At 40.9% G+C, this 14,037-nt stretch overlaps 1 protein-coding gene across 2 annotated transcripts; it reads left to right on the top strand.

Annotated features, from left to right (window-relative positions):
• The first annotated feature begins 13 nt into the window (after window positions 1-13).
• On the top strand, window positions 14-13,124 carry LOC148325745 (phospholipid phosphatase 3-like). Of its 2 annotated transcripts, none has more exons than XM_088311347.1 (6): window positions 14-312; window positions 5,697-5,854; window positions 9,884-10,164; window positions 10,243-10,300; window positions 10,477-10,653; window positions 11,449-13,124. In XM_088311347.1, the coding sequence occupies exons 1-6, from the start codon at window positions 180-182 to the stop codon at window positions 11,575-11,577; spliced, it is 936 nt and encodes a 311-aa protein (XP_088167473.1). In that variant the 5' UTR covers window positions 14-179; the 3' UTR covers window positions 11,578-13,124. The 2 variants fall into 2 exon arrangements, with proteins under 2 accessions (XP_088167473.1, XP_088167474.1); XM_088311348.1 differs by lacking the exon at window positions 5,697-5,854 and adding an exon at window positions 4,666-4,820 and having other exon boundaries at window positions 15-312.
• The last annotated feature ends 913 nt before the right edge of the window (window positions 13,125-14,037 follow it).

Raw genomic sequence — 14,037 nt, 5'->3', positions numbered from 1 at the left:
GCAGTTAACTTTCCAAGACTCTTACTGACTGCTTCCACAAAGAAACAAGGCAGTGATGGTTACGCGAGCACTAACTGTTAGTTACTAGAATCTATTCGAGTAAGACTATTTCTCTTTTGGAGAAAAACATTCCGACAAAGCGCATTCCCATTGATTTGCTAAACGAAACGAGTCTTTAAATGCAACGCTGCTTGATTTATGAGAAAAGTATGGCAGCCGAGACGAAGAACGGCGTGACTTCTCTGAGCAACTGTAAAGACCATAGCAGGAGAAAATTACTGGTCGGAGTGGACCTCTTCTGCCTCTTTTTAGGTAAGACCGAACTGGATCCATTTCACTTTAAAAATGCATTTTACGTGACGAAACGAAGGGTGCGTGATCCGTTCGTAACTGAACGCTCACGAGTTCTTATTGACCAGTTATTTCTACCACTGCACATTAAGTCATATACAAGCGTTTATTAATTTGAGTGGGTTTATACTTTATTTTTATTTTTTTTACAGAAAAGTAATACGGTATAAGTTTGGAAGTGTTTCGTTGCAGTAGCGTTCCTTTTTTAGACGGACAGTTAACAGCGGTCAGTTACCTTACTTCCCACAAATATCAAGCTAACTGCCTTTATAAAAGTGTAAGTGTTAATTTCAATGTATAATTTTGCCAATAAAATTATTCGCTTTTTATTTTTATTTTGTTTTTTTTAACTGAAATCGTGTTTTTGGACTAATGCTAGTACTGGCTTTATCACCATAAGGTCAAGTCTAGAGTATCCTCCAATAAATTCTCCCAAATGATTAAATTGCCTTGATAAAGCATTATTTGTGTCTTATCTTGACAACTTTCATGAGACGTCTTTCTTTTGAAAAGTCTAACAGAAGGTGATACACTTATTAGTGGAGTTCATTATAGTTCTTTATTCTCCACACACCTGAACTGTACCTCTGGCTTTTATTCCTGAAATTTTCCAGAATGTCTTGCATTCCTCAAGGCAGGAATTTTCTTGATGTGCACATCTGGCATTATAGGTGTGTATTTGTGGAGTAATTAAGGGAAGTGGTGAAAGGGTCAGTGGTATGTGTGTGTGTGTGTGTGTGTATGTTGGAATGTTTCTTAGCCCTGGTTCTCTGATGTCAAACAGCTGCAAACACAGACTTAAGGTTGTCATTGTGGCTGAAACACTTATATTCCCTCTACAGTCCTCTTAAAGGTGTGTTCCTCCTCGCGGCCTACGCTTTATCTATTTTTACTTGTTTAATTTTTGACCTCATATCACCACATGTTTTGAATTTGATATTTTTTTCCAACTAGATGGTCATGGACAAAAGAAATGTAGTACAGATGTATGGAATGATATAATCGGATGTGTGCAGTTAGTTTCCTCAGATTGTGCCCAATGTAGTGATAAAGGTGAATTTTCAATATTGTGGCTTGATTTATTTAGTTTCTATGTTTCATTTTCTTGAAAGTTAGATGCACTTGTATTTGGGGTATTTATAATTATTATTTTTGTCGGAGACCAGTCGAGAACCTTCCCTGTAGAAGGTTAGTTTTGGCTCGGGGTGCACCATGGTCAACAATAAAATAAAACTGGTGAAACAGCATGGGAAAATGATCATGCAACTATTGTTAAAACAATATCGTGTGAGATTTACAGTAAGACAATCTTGGTCTGTCTCCAGGGAGGGTAAATCTCCATGATTTGTGCTCTGAGCGTACCTCCCCACTGAGAAGCTTGTCAACAAACCAGCAGTTTTTTCTGGCGAGACATGCGGTTTAAAGGGCCGCAACCACAGGGAGGAAATGGTGGGCCAGAACTGGTAATCACCACTCCTTCAATTCTCACACTCTGATTGTAGTTCAAGGATCACTACACTCGCCGGAGATCACCCACTTACACACACCGACCATCAGTAGATATGCTCTTTTCAATTACGTTGGAATTTCCCTCATGCAATTGGACCTTGACAACTTTGTAAATGTGTCATTTGTAAACCACAGCAAGGGTGTCCCACTGAATTTTAAAACTTTCCAAGCTTTTTGAAGATTCGAGCCATCACTTGGCCACATTTTTTTTGTTTGTTTGCTTTTGCTTTGACCTACAAGCAGAAATTCAAGATATGAGAATGATTCGGGAATCTGCTTGCTTTAAGCTGTTTACTGCTGCTCCCATTTGAAGAGTAAAGTGAAACACTAAACATAAACAAAGATAATTACTTGTACAGCCAAAACAGTGGAATCAAATGCTCTTAGGAAAATGTGCAACTTTAATGCTAATAACGGGCAAAACGGCATAACACGGGCCCATGGCACCCATATATTTGAGTTGTTACCCTTTGATTAAAGGATTTTTGGACAAATGGTTCTTATGTCACTGGCATATATTCTTTATCCTCTGCAAAAAAAGATTAATAATACTGCTGCCGAGTGAGCTGTTGTGACTGTACTGCCCCCTGGAGGTGGCTGAAGCATACATATTTCTTGTTAATTATACACAAGTTAAAAACAAGTGTTTTTAAGGAAGCTGGTACGGATTTTTGGCATTTCCATTCATGTGAATGGAGATAAATGATTTGAGAGAGTCTTTTGAGCCATGAGCATGGTCACGCAATTGAAACATCCACCCAAAAATGTTTTTCTCCCATACTATGGTGGGATGATATGGTTGGTTTGATCAAGCCATGGCGTTTAGAATTACCAATTGGAAAATGGGATACAAAATACATCTTTTTGCATCTCAATAAAGACAGACTACACTCAGTGTCAATTGAATGCAAATAAATCAGGCTTTTCCTGTGGCACAGAGGAACTGGGAGCTACGTATGTTGTAGTGTTGGACAGACAGGGAGTAGGTTGTGTGGCACGTGTGTGTGCGTGTACCACAACTGCCTCAGACATGTACACATTTCTGCTCCAGACAGTGAGGAATCCCGAAGCATGGAAAATGTGTGTCTGTTTATTTGAATAGTCACACCTCTTGGTATTTTGGCAAATCCTGCAAAATATGTAGGTACAAACAAGAAAGTGTGTGAGACATGAGAAACAGTGTTCAGAATTTGATGAGAACGTTGTGCTTCATTTAATTCATTTCTATCAATTTAATGTTGGGAAGAGAAGAATTCAAATGATACTTGATGTTAAAAGCAGACCAGACAACCTTGATTTATTTGGCTTGTCTGCGCTAACGCAAAAAAAACAAAAAAAAACTGCTTGCTGACTGTTGTTGTTCCTGGCAGGACGAGGACACCCCACCACCACCCTCTCACCCCTGGCTTTTTGGAGTGGGAAGGGGGTGAAGGGAAAATCCCAAGATGCTGAATTCACTGCTGATGTTGCACTGTTTAGACGGATGGAGAGTTTGCAAGGTTGAGAAAAATCCCTAAATGCGTCTCTGGAAAACAGGAGCTGACATGGTCTTGGTGTGATTGCATTTCTAGCTCTTGACCCCTTTTATGTCGTTTAAAAGCTTTTGTTGACAACCCATTACATCACCCATCTATGTGACTGCTCTTCTCCGTGTGGCCTTCAGTGGTTCCTGTGTCTTGTAACCCGACTGTACTTCTTTGCAGCATGTTGTTAGCGGGAGACATGAGGACTTATAGAAAACTGATGGTTGGGTAATATTTTCTTGAGATCAGATCAAACATCTAAGGTTGAGTACGCTTGGATATTTGTACAGTTCCATAAATTCAAAACACTACGTTGATTTGGTTGAGGATGCTTTAAGGTACCCGCTGAATTTGTTTGAGGAATGCGAATGCAAACAGAAATGTTAATCGTGTAAATCTTGCTGAATGTGAGGGGAAGGCAAGCGCTGTGCAATTCCCATCAAGCGATTCGGTCACACAATCGTAAGCCAGCTGGAGCTGCAAAGGCCAGTCAGGTTTGTGTGTGGATGTTCAGGGTTAAGGGGCTCAGAAACTCGATTGTATGTTTGGGTTTGGTTTGACAAAATAATAACCTCCAGCCACTAGCAGCGCTGACCTCCCCACCTGAGTGCTTTGAACCTTCCCAGATGCAGACGGAGCGTGGATGTGTGGCATTCAATGAATTATTCAAAGAGTGACTTGAGAGAGTCAGCATCAAGTCGAAGACCACTTTGAAGCCATTTTGAAAGTGTTTTCCGAATTTCGTCTGTGCCAAGAGACCTCTCCTGGGGATAAGTCGTCACTCAGGTTTCAAAGTCGCTCCACTGCAGCCTTTCGGTAACTTGAAGGGGGGAAAAAAAACACTGTCCAATTCCCAAGTGCTCTGTTTGCTGTCACCAGATACTAAATGAGATCTCTTGGCCACTTTAGGTCACAAAAGACACTAAATGAATCAGATACTACGCAGCCATTTTTAAAGTGGACATTTTCAAGTGATTTTGAAAGCATCTGCCGGAAAGTGACTAGGGTTTTTTTTCTGCTCATTGAGCAGTAAGGCTTTCTCTCTCTTTTTTTTATTTTATGTCAGCCTCAGCTCAATGATTGATGTCGGTTTCTTTCAAGCTCAAGGAATCTTCTTTGTCCCTTATGATCAATTTTGAAAATGGGATCTCCTATCATGTAGAAAAATTAGATTTTTTTTCTCCCTTTGTCATTTTATTATTCTTTTCTGCGCCTTTCTGTTCCTGTGAGTAAATATGTTAATGTACTGATTCAACTGTTCACTGTTTGTCCAACTACGCAGTGATGCTTGTCGCTGTGTTTTTGCACAAATCACCTTTGCCGCCTTACCAGAGAGGATTCTTCTGCAATGACAACAGCATCAGTCTTCACTATAAGAGCAGCACAGTGTCCAACACGGCGCTCACAGCAGTGGGGGTCACTGTGCCTGTGGTTTCAGTAAGTTGTGTTGTGGTGCAGCCGGAGAGGGGGAGAACATGCATCAGGATGCTCTCAGTTCAAATGTTGGCTTGTCTCACTTCATTAATTCATAGTTGATTAAAGAAGCCATGATTTTGCGGTGATCCTTACTGACACCGACGCTATACGTTTCCACATTCCTTTCCGGGTAGTTTTTTTTTTAAATTTCTAATTAATTCTCATCTTGTCATAAAAATTTTAATGGAGTGTAAAAATATTTTTAAAAAATAGTGAACCCAACAATGAACACAAATGAACTAAAAAAGAAGCAAAAGGTCATCCTTAAGATAATCACTGTGCTGGTGTACATGCATTTCAGTGGGATGTAAGTTTTCCTGAAATGTTGATTCCACTTTGTATCGAAGGTTAACATCAGTAAACAAGCAGTTGTTGAAGGATCTTCAAACAGAGAAATTTTTTTGTATGCTTAGTACGATGCTTTACTGGAATTGGATATCGCAACCAGTTCACCATGATTTTGACATACCAAAATATAGATAGTGTGTTATTTGTGCAATTTAAATATGCTTTAAAGAAATTTGAAATAGAAAATTATTTGCTCATGAACTGCATTAAAGCTTGTTTTATGATCAATAAAGTCCATATTCCTGCTGAAAAGCAACATCCATAATTCATTCTAACAAAGATGAGTAGATTGGCCACAAAATGGATTGAGTTAGTCCAGATGCTGTTCTTTTATTCCCTCCTGTTTGCACCTATGACCTGTATAATATGCATATCATTAACCCGGCTCCTCCATCTCTCTTTCTTTCTTTCTTTCTCCCCACCCCTTCACCAATCCCCCCTGACTCCTTCTGCTTTCTCCATGTGTCGCTCACTGCATCTTCACAATAGCCGGCCTGCCTTTCTTGGTCATTGAGACCAGTGCTGTTCAGCCTTACCGTAGAGGGTTTTACTGCGATGATGAGTCCATCAAGTACCCAGCCAAAAATGGAGACACCATTAGCGATGGTGTGCTTAGCGCTGCTGGCATTCTTATCACCATCCTCTCTGTAAGTCCCGTCACTCACTAATGCCATTTTCACCATCATCTCTCAGCCACCCTCACTGCTACTAGCAGCACCTACTGACAACTGTGTTTATTGCATTTGTGTGTGTTGAAGTTGTCTGTTATGATGTTCAAATGTTTTTGTATGAAAACCTGTTTTGGCAATTGCAGTAGACACATTCACAGCACATCTAAAGTCAGGAGAAAACCAAGCAGGTGTAAATATATATCAGGAGATGTTGGACATCACATCAAAATGTTTAGCTCAACCCAACGTTATTTTTTGTTAATCCAATCCACAGCATCTTTTCAGATTTTATATAGATTTAAATTCCCGACCCAATACCCTGGAACAGACCCCTCTTGAAATTCTTGTACTTTAAAAAAGCAAAATGAGTTATTTCTTCACATAAAGTTGAGGAGAATATGGGGATGGTCAAGTCAAGTCTAGTTTATGTGTGTCATCACAAAAGTGCCTCAAAGGGCTTCAGTGACATCCCTTGGTCGAGACCTCCCACAAGAAAATAGAAGAAAGCTTGAGAAGCGAACACAGACGGAGGGATCCCCCTTCCAAGTTGGCCAGTCGATAATGGAAGCCAAGTGGGCAACATTTATCACATGCTGTACAATATTAACTCATCTTTGTCAGCCGTTGTCAGAGCAACCAACTCTGTCTTAGAACATTTTGACGGACACACAGCAAATCAAATTCTATGATTGATTGCACACAATAGTAGGTTGGTTTCACAAAAATACAGCCGTTTCTCACAGAAAGTGGAGAAAACTTTTTGTGAAAAGAAAAATATCATCTCGACCAGTGACTTTGACCATCTAACATCTGAACAGTGGTTTCCTTATATAAAACAGCAAAAGCAGCATTTAGGAATGGCTTTTGATCGCAAAAAATAGTACCGATAGTCATTGGATGACATGTCAGTCATGGCCTCAAAATGTTAAGTCGCTTTTTTACCTGACTTTTTACTTCCTTCCCAGATCTAAATCAGACTGTCACAATCACGAAACATACACGTCTGCTAACTAACATGACAGAGTCTCTGCTAATACTATTAAGGTTCAGACTCATACCCAAAATCCCCATTCGCTAGTTGTGTTTACCCGAACGATCACATTCAGAATGACTCAAATGGGTTACTCATTGTACTTTTCCCGAAATACCCGTCATGGTCCAACAAATGAAAAATCCAATTTGATCATATGTTAAATGGAGTGCACTTATCTACACCACATGTTGTCCAAATTGCTTTGCAAAGCCTCATATTAACTTATTTGAAAACATATCGGCGTGCATACCGGTGCGACAACCAACGGAAAGCTTTTCCTTTTTTAGCGTAAAATAGCTTATTTTAGCTGACAAATGTTTTTTGCTTTTGGTCTAATTTTTAATACGTACGTCGCACAAACTGAGACGTGAGTGATGCCGTTCAAACGTTCCTCTGTTTACAATACAATCAGAAAATGGTGATTTAAGTTTGATTTTTAATGACCAATTTGCATCTCAATTCGAGTCGCCACCGATTCGTGCACATGCCTAAATACGATAAATGTACATACCCAATTTGATTGTAAAATGCCTAAAGTTGTCAAAATTCCAACCTGTGGCCATTTTCTCCCTCGCAATCTCTTTGGACTCCAACTCTTGGCTCGAAAATCTAAAGTACTGGTTCGCTGCCATCTACTGCTGTTCAGCAGTACAGTTGTTTACAAGCTTGATATTTACAGACCAAAAGGGTCAAAACCCTCTACGACCCCTCCCCATTGACAGATATATTTGACAAGTATATACATCGGTGGCAGTAAATGGTTGGATTTCAGTTGACTAATATAAACTTCCATGGCAGGGAAAGAGTTGATTAAAACAGCATGAGTCTCCATTTAACGAAATGAAGCACCAACGGGGACGTGGGTGTCCTAAGTACCTGACCTGGTCAGTCGTTGCAGATTCCTTGCAACAACAACCTCACTTCAATCATTTCCAAGAAGAGGAAGACAGAGGGAGGTGAGAGGAGAAGTGGCAGTAAAATATCCCAAAATCCAGATGTTTGGTTGTGAGGCAGGCTAAGCGGTTAGTTGCACACTAGGTTTGGCTGTTAAAATAAACAAAACTGGGTTTGCATTTTTCTTTACAAACTCAAACGTCTACTGTATAAACGCACATTTACAGTGCCTCACCAGTGACTCACTGAACAAATACTCAGTGTAAGACCACAGTTTTTGAGAACTACTTCACAACTGTATTGCACGGGGGTGACCAAGTCCAACCTAATATTCAGTTCTCTTCGTGTTCTGTGTCGGCAAAACAAGGTTGATCATTTTTTTTCTTCACTTTTCGATTTGAAATGGAACATGCCGTGTTTGTACAAATATAAACTGTAACAATTTTGAGCAAAACTCACATTTTTTTAAACACACACAGTAGGAGGCTAGTTGTAGATTTGACCTCTTAGACTATAACCTCAGAGTGAGAGGCAGTTGTGGGGATATGTAATTATGGTTGATCCGATCGTTGTTCACTTGACTACTGTAATTGCCAGTCTGCAATTGTGGCAAACACCCCAAACAAGAACTTGAGCTAGCTGATATCTTATTTTCCCCTAACATATTGTAACATTTTACAAGACCTTTCCGAATGACTGTGTTCTGACCTTCCTTTGTGCTGGCCAAGCCAGGACGCCACGATTTTCAGTTGGTTGTCGCATTCACCTCAGCTGGCAGGAGGCAACAACAAAAAAACAAAACAAAAACACCAGCGTTTTGTTTGAGAAGTTCAGGACCTTTTAGATAAGCCTCAAATTAACATCCCACCCCGGTGATTGTCTTTGCGGTTTCAGCAGCATGTTCACTCAAAAGGGCGACCTTATGACTTTTTCCCATAACCCGGCTCTAAAGGCTTGGATGGTGCAAACTGTTGATTCTTCTCGAGGGCTATCCCTGAGCAAAGCGTTTCCCAGAGTGAGGCTTATTTCTGCGCCCTCTTCAAGAATGTCTGATGAAACCTAGGTACTAACATGAAAACACTCCGACATGCCTCGTGAAACCAGAGCTCTTCTGGAGAGACGGGAAAAACAATCGTGGCCCCCGATGTGCGCCTGCTGGCGTCTGCTTTTCCAAAATCCGACCCACTGTCGAGCTCAGCGTTTCTGATGATTAGAAGCAGCGGTGCCTCCCCCACTCCCTCCCATCTTTCCCTCCCACTCCACTGCTCATTCCTCCATAAACTTCCTTCCTTTACTCCCCATTGTTTGTATTTTTTTATTTTCCGCTTTTCACATTCTCCTGTCGTTCGTACCTTAAATCATACAACCACAACATTGCGGTCGATTCTCTCTGCATTTTTCACTTGCGCGACTGGACGACAACAGCGTCGGCGTGGGTTTGAGGAGCATTACCGAGCATGGACAGCTGTTGTGAATTAACGCCCCCCCCACACCCAAGTCCGTCTAACATGTCTATCGCGAGTTCTAGACGGGTTTATTTACACTCGTTCAAAAGTTATTGGTATGCCCCCTGCGTTGTCGACGTGTTCTCTCATGTTTAAAATTGTACCAGGTAATAACACATTCAAAGTTACCCCTTTTCAGACCTCCAGGAGAAATACAGTCCCATTATATCTGTTATTATAGCAAGACAATTACCAGATTGAACCTATTCTTAATTCTGGACAATTTTCCCTTAACGCAATAATAGAAGAATCTGTTCCAGGGTTTCACTTGCCATTATAAAACCTTAAAATGTCATTTCAGTCATTTTTTTCTTTCTCGTCCTCTGTTGAGGCTGTTTCCAATTTGAAGTTTTTCAGCTACAACTCCATCTCATAGCACTAAAAGTCAATTCTCAAAGAATAGTTTCTCCATTTTCTCACAAAATGTCATGCCATATTAACATACTGTAAGTCTTAAAATACTTGTAAAAAAAAAATAGGTAATTCATTTTTACTTAGCACAAAGGAGATCAGTGATGGAATTCAGGTGTTCAATGTCCACCAATAATCAGAAATATTGCCGTGTGCCATCAGATCATCATTGGCGAGAGCTACAGGATCTACTTCCTCAACGAGGGATCCAAGTCATTTGTAGGGAATCCCTACATTTCCGCCCTGTACAAGCAGGTGGGCGTGTTTGTCTTTGGCTGCGCCATCAGTCAGTCTTTCACCGACATCGCCAAAGTGTCAGTGGGCCGCCTGCGCCCCCATTTTCTTGACGTGTGTAAGCCCGACTTCACCACTATCAACTGTTCTCTTGGCTACATCACCGACTATCAGTGCCAGGGCCCCGAGAGCCGAGTCCAGGAGGCCAGGTATTGTCGTCATTACTAATTATCACAATGCCCGTGTTGATTCAAAATGGTGCGATTACATTTTTATTTTCTCCTCAGGAAGTCTTTCTTCTCTGGGCACGCTTCCTTTTCCATGTACACCATGCTTTATCTGGTGGTGAGTTAATTCTTTATTTTCAAACTCCAAATTTATGTTAAATGGGTAGTAGTCATCCCGCTGTGGCCTGGTAAACACTCAAGTACCACAAGCAACTCTTTGTGCATGGCATGTTGTCTAAAACTCTGTAAAAAAAAATCACCCAAAATATATCTTCAATTCTTTTATTTCAACAGTTTTACCTGCAGTCTCGTTTCACTTGGCACGGCGCGCGGCTGCTCCGCCCACTGACCCAGTTCACCCTCATTATGATGTCCTTCTACACTGGCCTGTCCCGTGTCTCTGATCACAAGCATCATCCCACTGATGTCCTGGCTGGCTTCGTTCAGGGTGCACTGGTGGCCTACTGCGTTGTGAGTAGCTCACTGACATGGTGGTTGAGTCGAGCTTTACATTTAGCAATACAGCGGACCCCCGTTACTTGGGGGGATCGGGATTGGAACAGCCTGCGAATAGTGAAAATCCAAGAATACAGACGGGTGAGCGGACAAACGGATAGACGAATTGACGGATATAGTAGTAGGCAGTGTTTGGGCGTGAGATTGACATTGTCCGTGAATCTACAGAGTTGTTTTTCCAAACAGCGTTGACTTTATGTTCAATCGCACTTGAAACATGAAACGAAAAGCGGACATTTGCGGTGATTTGTACTCAGTCGGTTAATTTATTAGGCACAACGATGATGTGACGTCATCTTTAGCAAACTGCATGAAATGAGGAGATGGAAAAAAGCCTCGCCTCAGTTCTCCAAAATATTTCTACTTCCTCCCACATCGCTCCTCTGTTGATATGAGATGATAAAAAGATGAGCACCTTAATGCTGAACCACATTTACTTCCGTAAACTGTCATGTGACATTGTCTTCCCTGTGCGTCACCCCTCGTCTCGCTTTGTAGAAGCGCTCCATTCATGTTAGAAGTCACATTCAGGCGTGTCAAGGAAGTAACTAAAATCAATTTCTGGAGAAGGTTTCTGATCAACATTCAGTTGTGTAAAATCACCACACCTGTAAATGTTCACATAATATGCCCATAATTAATATGCAAAAGGGAACACATTCTAAAACCACATCATGTCCAACTCAGTGTGGATGCATGATAAAGATAATAAAACAAACAAAATAACTAACTTATTTATTTGCTCTGCAGGTGTTCTTTGTATCAGATTTGTTCAAGGCCAAAGGGAGACGTTCTGCCTTATCTCTGACTCCTGTGAAGAAAGACCTCGTCCCTCCAGTCGACATCAGAGAGAGGAGCAATCACCTAATCATGGCATAGCATGCACTGTAAACGGCCCAAGTATAAATCACTACGACAGACGCTGGCCGCACAAACTTGGACCAAGTGAACTCCAACAGTGTGGAGGAAGCAGACAAATAACACATCTTGGAAGATTCCCTAAGATGAGAAATCGCTGCGGAAAAAAAACATGCACACCGTCCTTTCTTAACGGAAACATGCCCGTGTTTGCTGGGTCTCACAGCAAAATTCCATGTTGCAAGCGAGAGGACAGATCAGCCTACTTCTTTCTGAAAGACATCATCTCGGAGGCCTCCTCCATCTGTCAAGGCTGTTCCATGCGCACGGGTGAGGAACAGCAGCTGCATCCACTCGCTGTGTGGCTGATTCAAACTGAAAAACAAATTCCTTGATTTTAGGAAGGATGTTACTTTCTTTCTCTTTTGTTATCGCCCATATACAAATTGTAAAGGAATGTTTGATTTCTAGCACTATTTTAGCTCGACTCATTAACGACCGTTACCACTTGAATGACCTGAAGTGAAGCTTTTGGAAAGCTTTGTAAGCATTTATTGTTGTTTGTAACGTTGCATCAAAGGTGCACATGAGTTACAGTAGATGCAGAGTGCATGTGTGTGTGTGTGTGTGTGTGTGTTAGATGTGGGCCTCATTCTGCTGGCTAGGACGAGCCCCCCGACTGAGCCATTTAATGAAATGACTGTCTGTTCCATGTAGCAGACATGCGTGTGAGGGAGAATGTGAGTGACTTTGTCTGAATGCACATGCTTCCCTGTCTCCATATGATGTATTTTAGCGTTTACAGCCTGCCAATGTGCCTCTCTGTCCAGTCAGAGATGAAACACCTGCTCATGGGGACGTAGCACTGTGGAAAACAAGCGTCACATGCCGCGCGCCTACTAAACTGTTGTTAATCCAAGTGATGATTCACAATCACTGACAAATCCTGTGACAACATACTGTTTTATACCCAGGCGTTTAGAAATTTAATGAGAACAGGAATCGAAGCACAACTTCACAATACAGTAACATTGACGAATAACTTTTTAAGGATTTGGCACATTGGAAAGCGTTTCGGAAAGCTTTGTACAGTCATAACGAGGTTCTGCTCGCTTTTGGATTAATTCCTAGATTGGCTTTTTACACGTTTAAACAGGTTTTAATGCTATTTTTTTTTGTATAGAAAATAATACTCTGAACCACTGATTGAAAGTTTCATCTTATCTCGTATGTGGAGTGCCAGTTCTTTTCATGATTGTCTGTAAAAAAATTATACTGCATCAGAAATGTATGTGCAGTACATTACTATAAATTGTATCATAAGTGTATGTGTGCCTGTTGTGGAAACACCCACTAGGACTTTGTGTCTACACCTGTGTAAATGTTTGACATGCTGCTTGAGGAGGTGATCGTTATTGTGAATTTGGAGTACTTAAAAAAAAAACTAAAAAACTTAAGCACATTTCTGTTTAAAGTGCCTTACAGTATTTTTGTATCGCCATGTTGAATTGTTGTACGATGACACTACAGGATGTAAAAGTGTCTTGAATAAAATATACAAAGATGAAGAGATGTTTTCGTTATTTTTTTTCAAAAGATGCCATGAGAAGTGGAAAAAGAAAGTCTTTTTTTTTCTTTTTTTTTATGCAGTGATTCAGAAGTGCACCAACTTTGAAGTGTGATAGAGAGATCTGGGCGTGGGTCGATGCTCGACTTCCATGCTCGGCTTCCTGTGGGGAAATAGTGCACATTCCAGACTATAAACCCTCTCCCCAAGGGCCCTCTGGAATAATATAGACTGCATAGCTACGGTAGAGTAGCAGTGCACGTTTACTTGTGAGAATACAGTAGTTGCTAACGTGTGTCATACACAGAAAACATCTTAAGGTTCTAACTGGGTCCGACGGAGCTTGTTTCAAACCTGCACGTTCATGTGACGTGCCAAGCTGACGGATCTGCACGTTACTCAAAAGCAGATTAGTGTTGATTAGTTTAATAAGCTGCAAAGTGTGTTTCGTGTGCTGTGGCTTAACCTACTTGAGGTGAAAGATGACTTGCATCTGAAGACAAAAGCATGTTAACATGAACTGTATGCTTAAGTGGACGCATTCAGAGGCGATGCTTTCCGAAATTAAGTATGACCTGTGTCAGAAATGTTCCCTGAAGTTGCCTCCCTCAGTGAGGGCCAGATGTTCAACTGGCATGTTTACAAAGATACCCTGTGGCTTTTGCTTCGTTCAGTGCGTGAGAAGAGGAGTACATAAAGGCATACATTAGGAGAGAAGGCTAGAAAAGTGTGTTGTATTTAAAGCATATTCCTTCAAAGCAGGCGTGGGCAAACTATAACGTTTTAATCCGGCCCCCCGAATTTGAAAAAAATGAAATGAATAAACCTTTTTAATGTTTTATTTTCTAAATACCGTGGCCTTTCAAAAACAGTCATTTTGTTGAAATTATTTTGTTCATTGTCATTTAAAATTG

Source organism: Idiotropiscis lumnitzeri, chromosome 12 (assembly GCF_059441095.1).
Source record: "Idiotropiscis lumnitzeri isolate Australia: NSW breed Sydney's pygmy pipehorse chromosome 12, RoL_Ilum_1.0, whole genome shotgun sequence".
NCBI lineage: Eukaryota > Metazoa > Chordata > Actinopteri > Syngnathiformes > Syngnathidae > Idiotropiscis > Idiotropiscis lumnitzeri.
This window is presented reverse-complemented; position numbering and strand designations above follow the sequence as displayed.

Coding starts and splice junctions, on each gene's coding strand:
- LOC148325745 (XM_088311347.1), top strand. CDS start 180: ATGCAACGCTGCTTGATTTATGAGAAAAGTATGGCAGCCGAGACGAAG. Junction 313..5,696: donor CCTCTTCTGCCTCTTTTTAG/GTAAGACCGAAC, acceptor TCTTCACAATAG/CCGGCCTGCCTTTCTTGGTC. Junction 10,301..10,476: donor ACACCATGCTTTATCTGGTG/GTGAGTTAATTC, acceptor TTATTTCAACAG/TTTTACCTGCAGTCTCGTTT.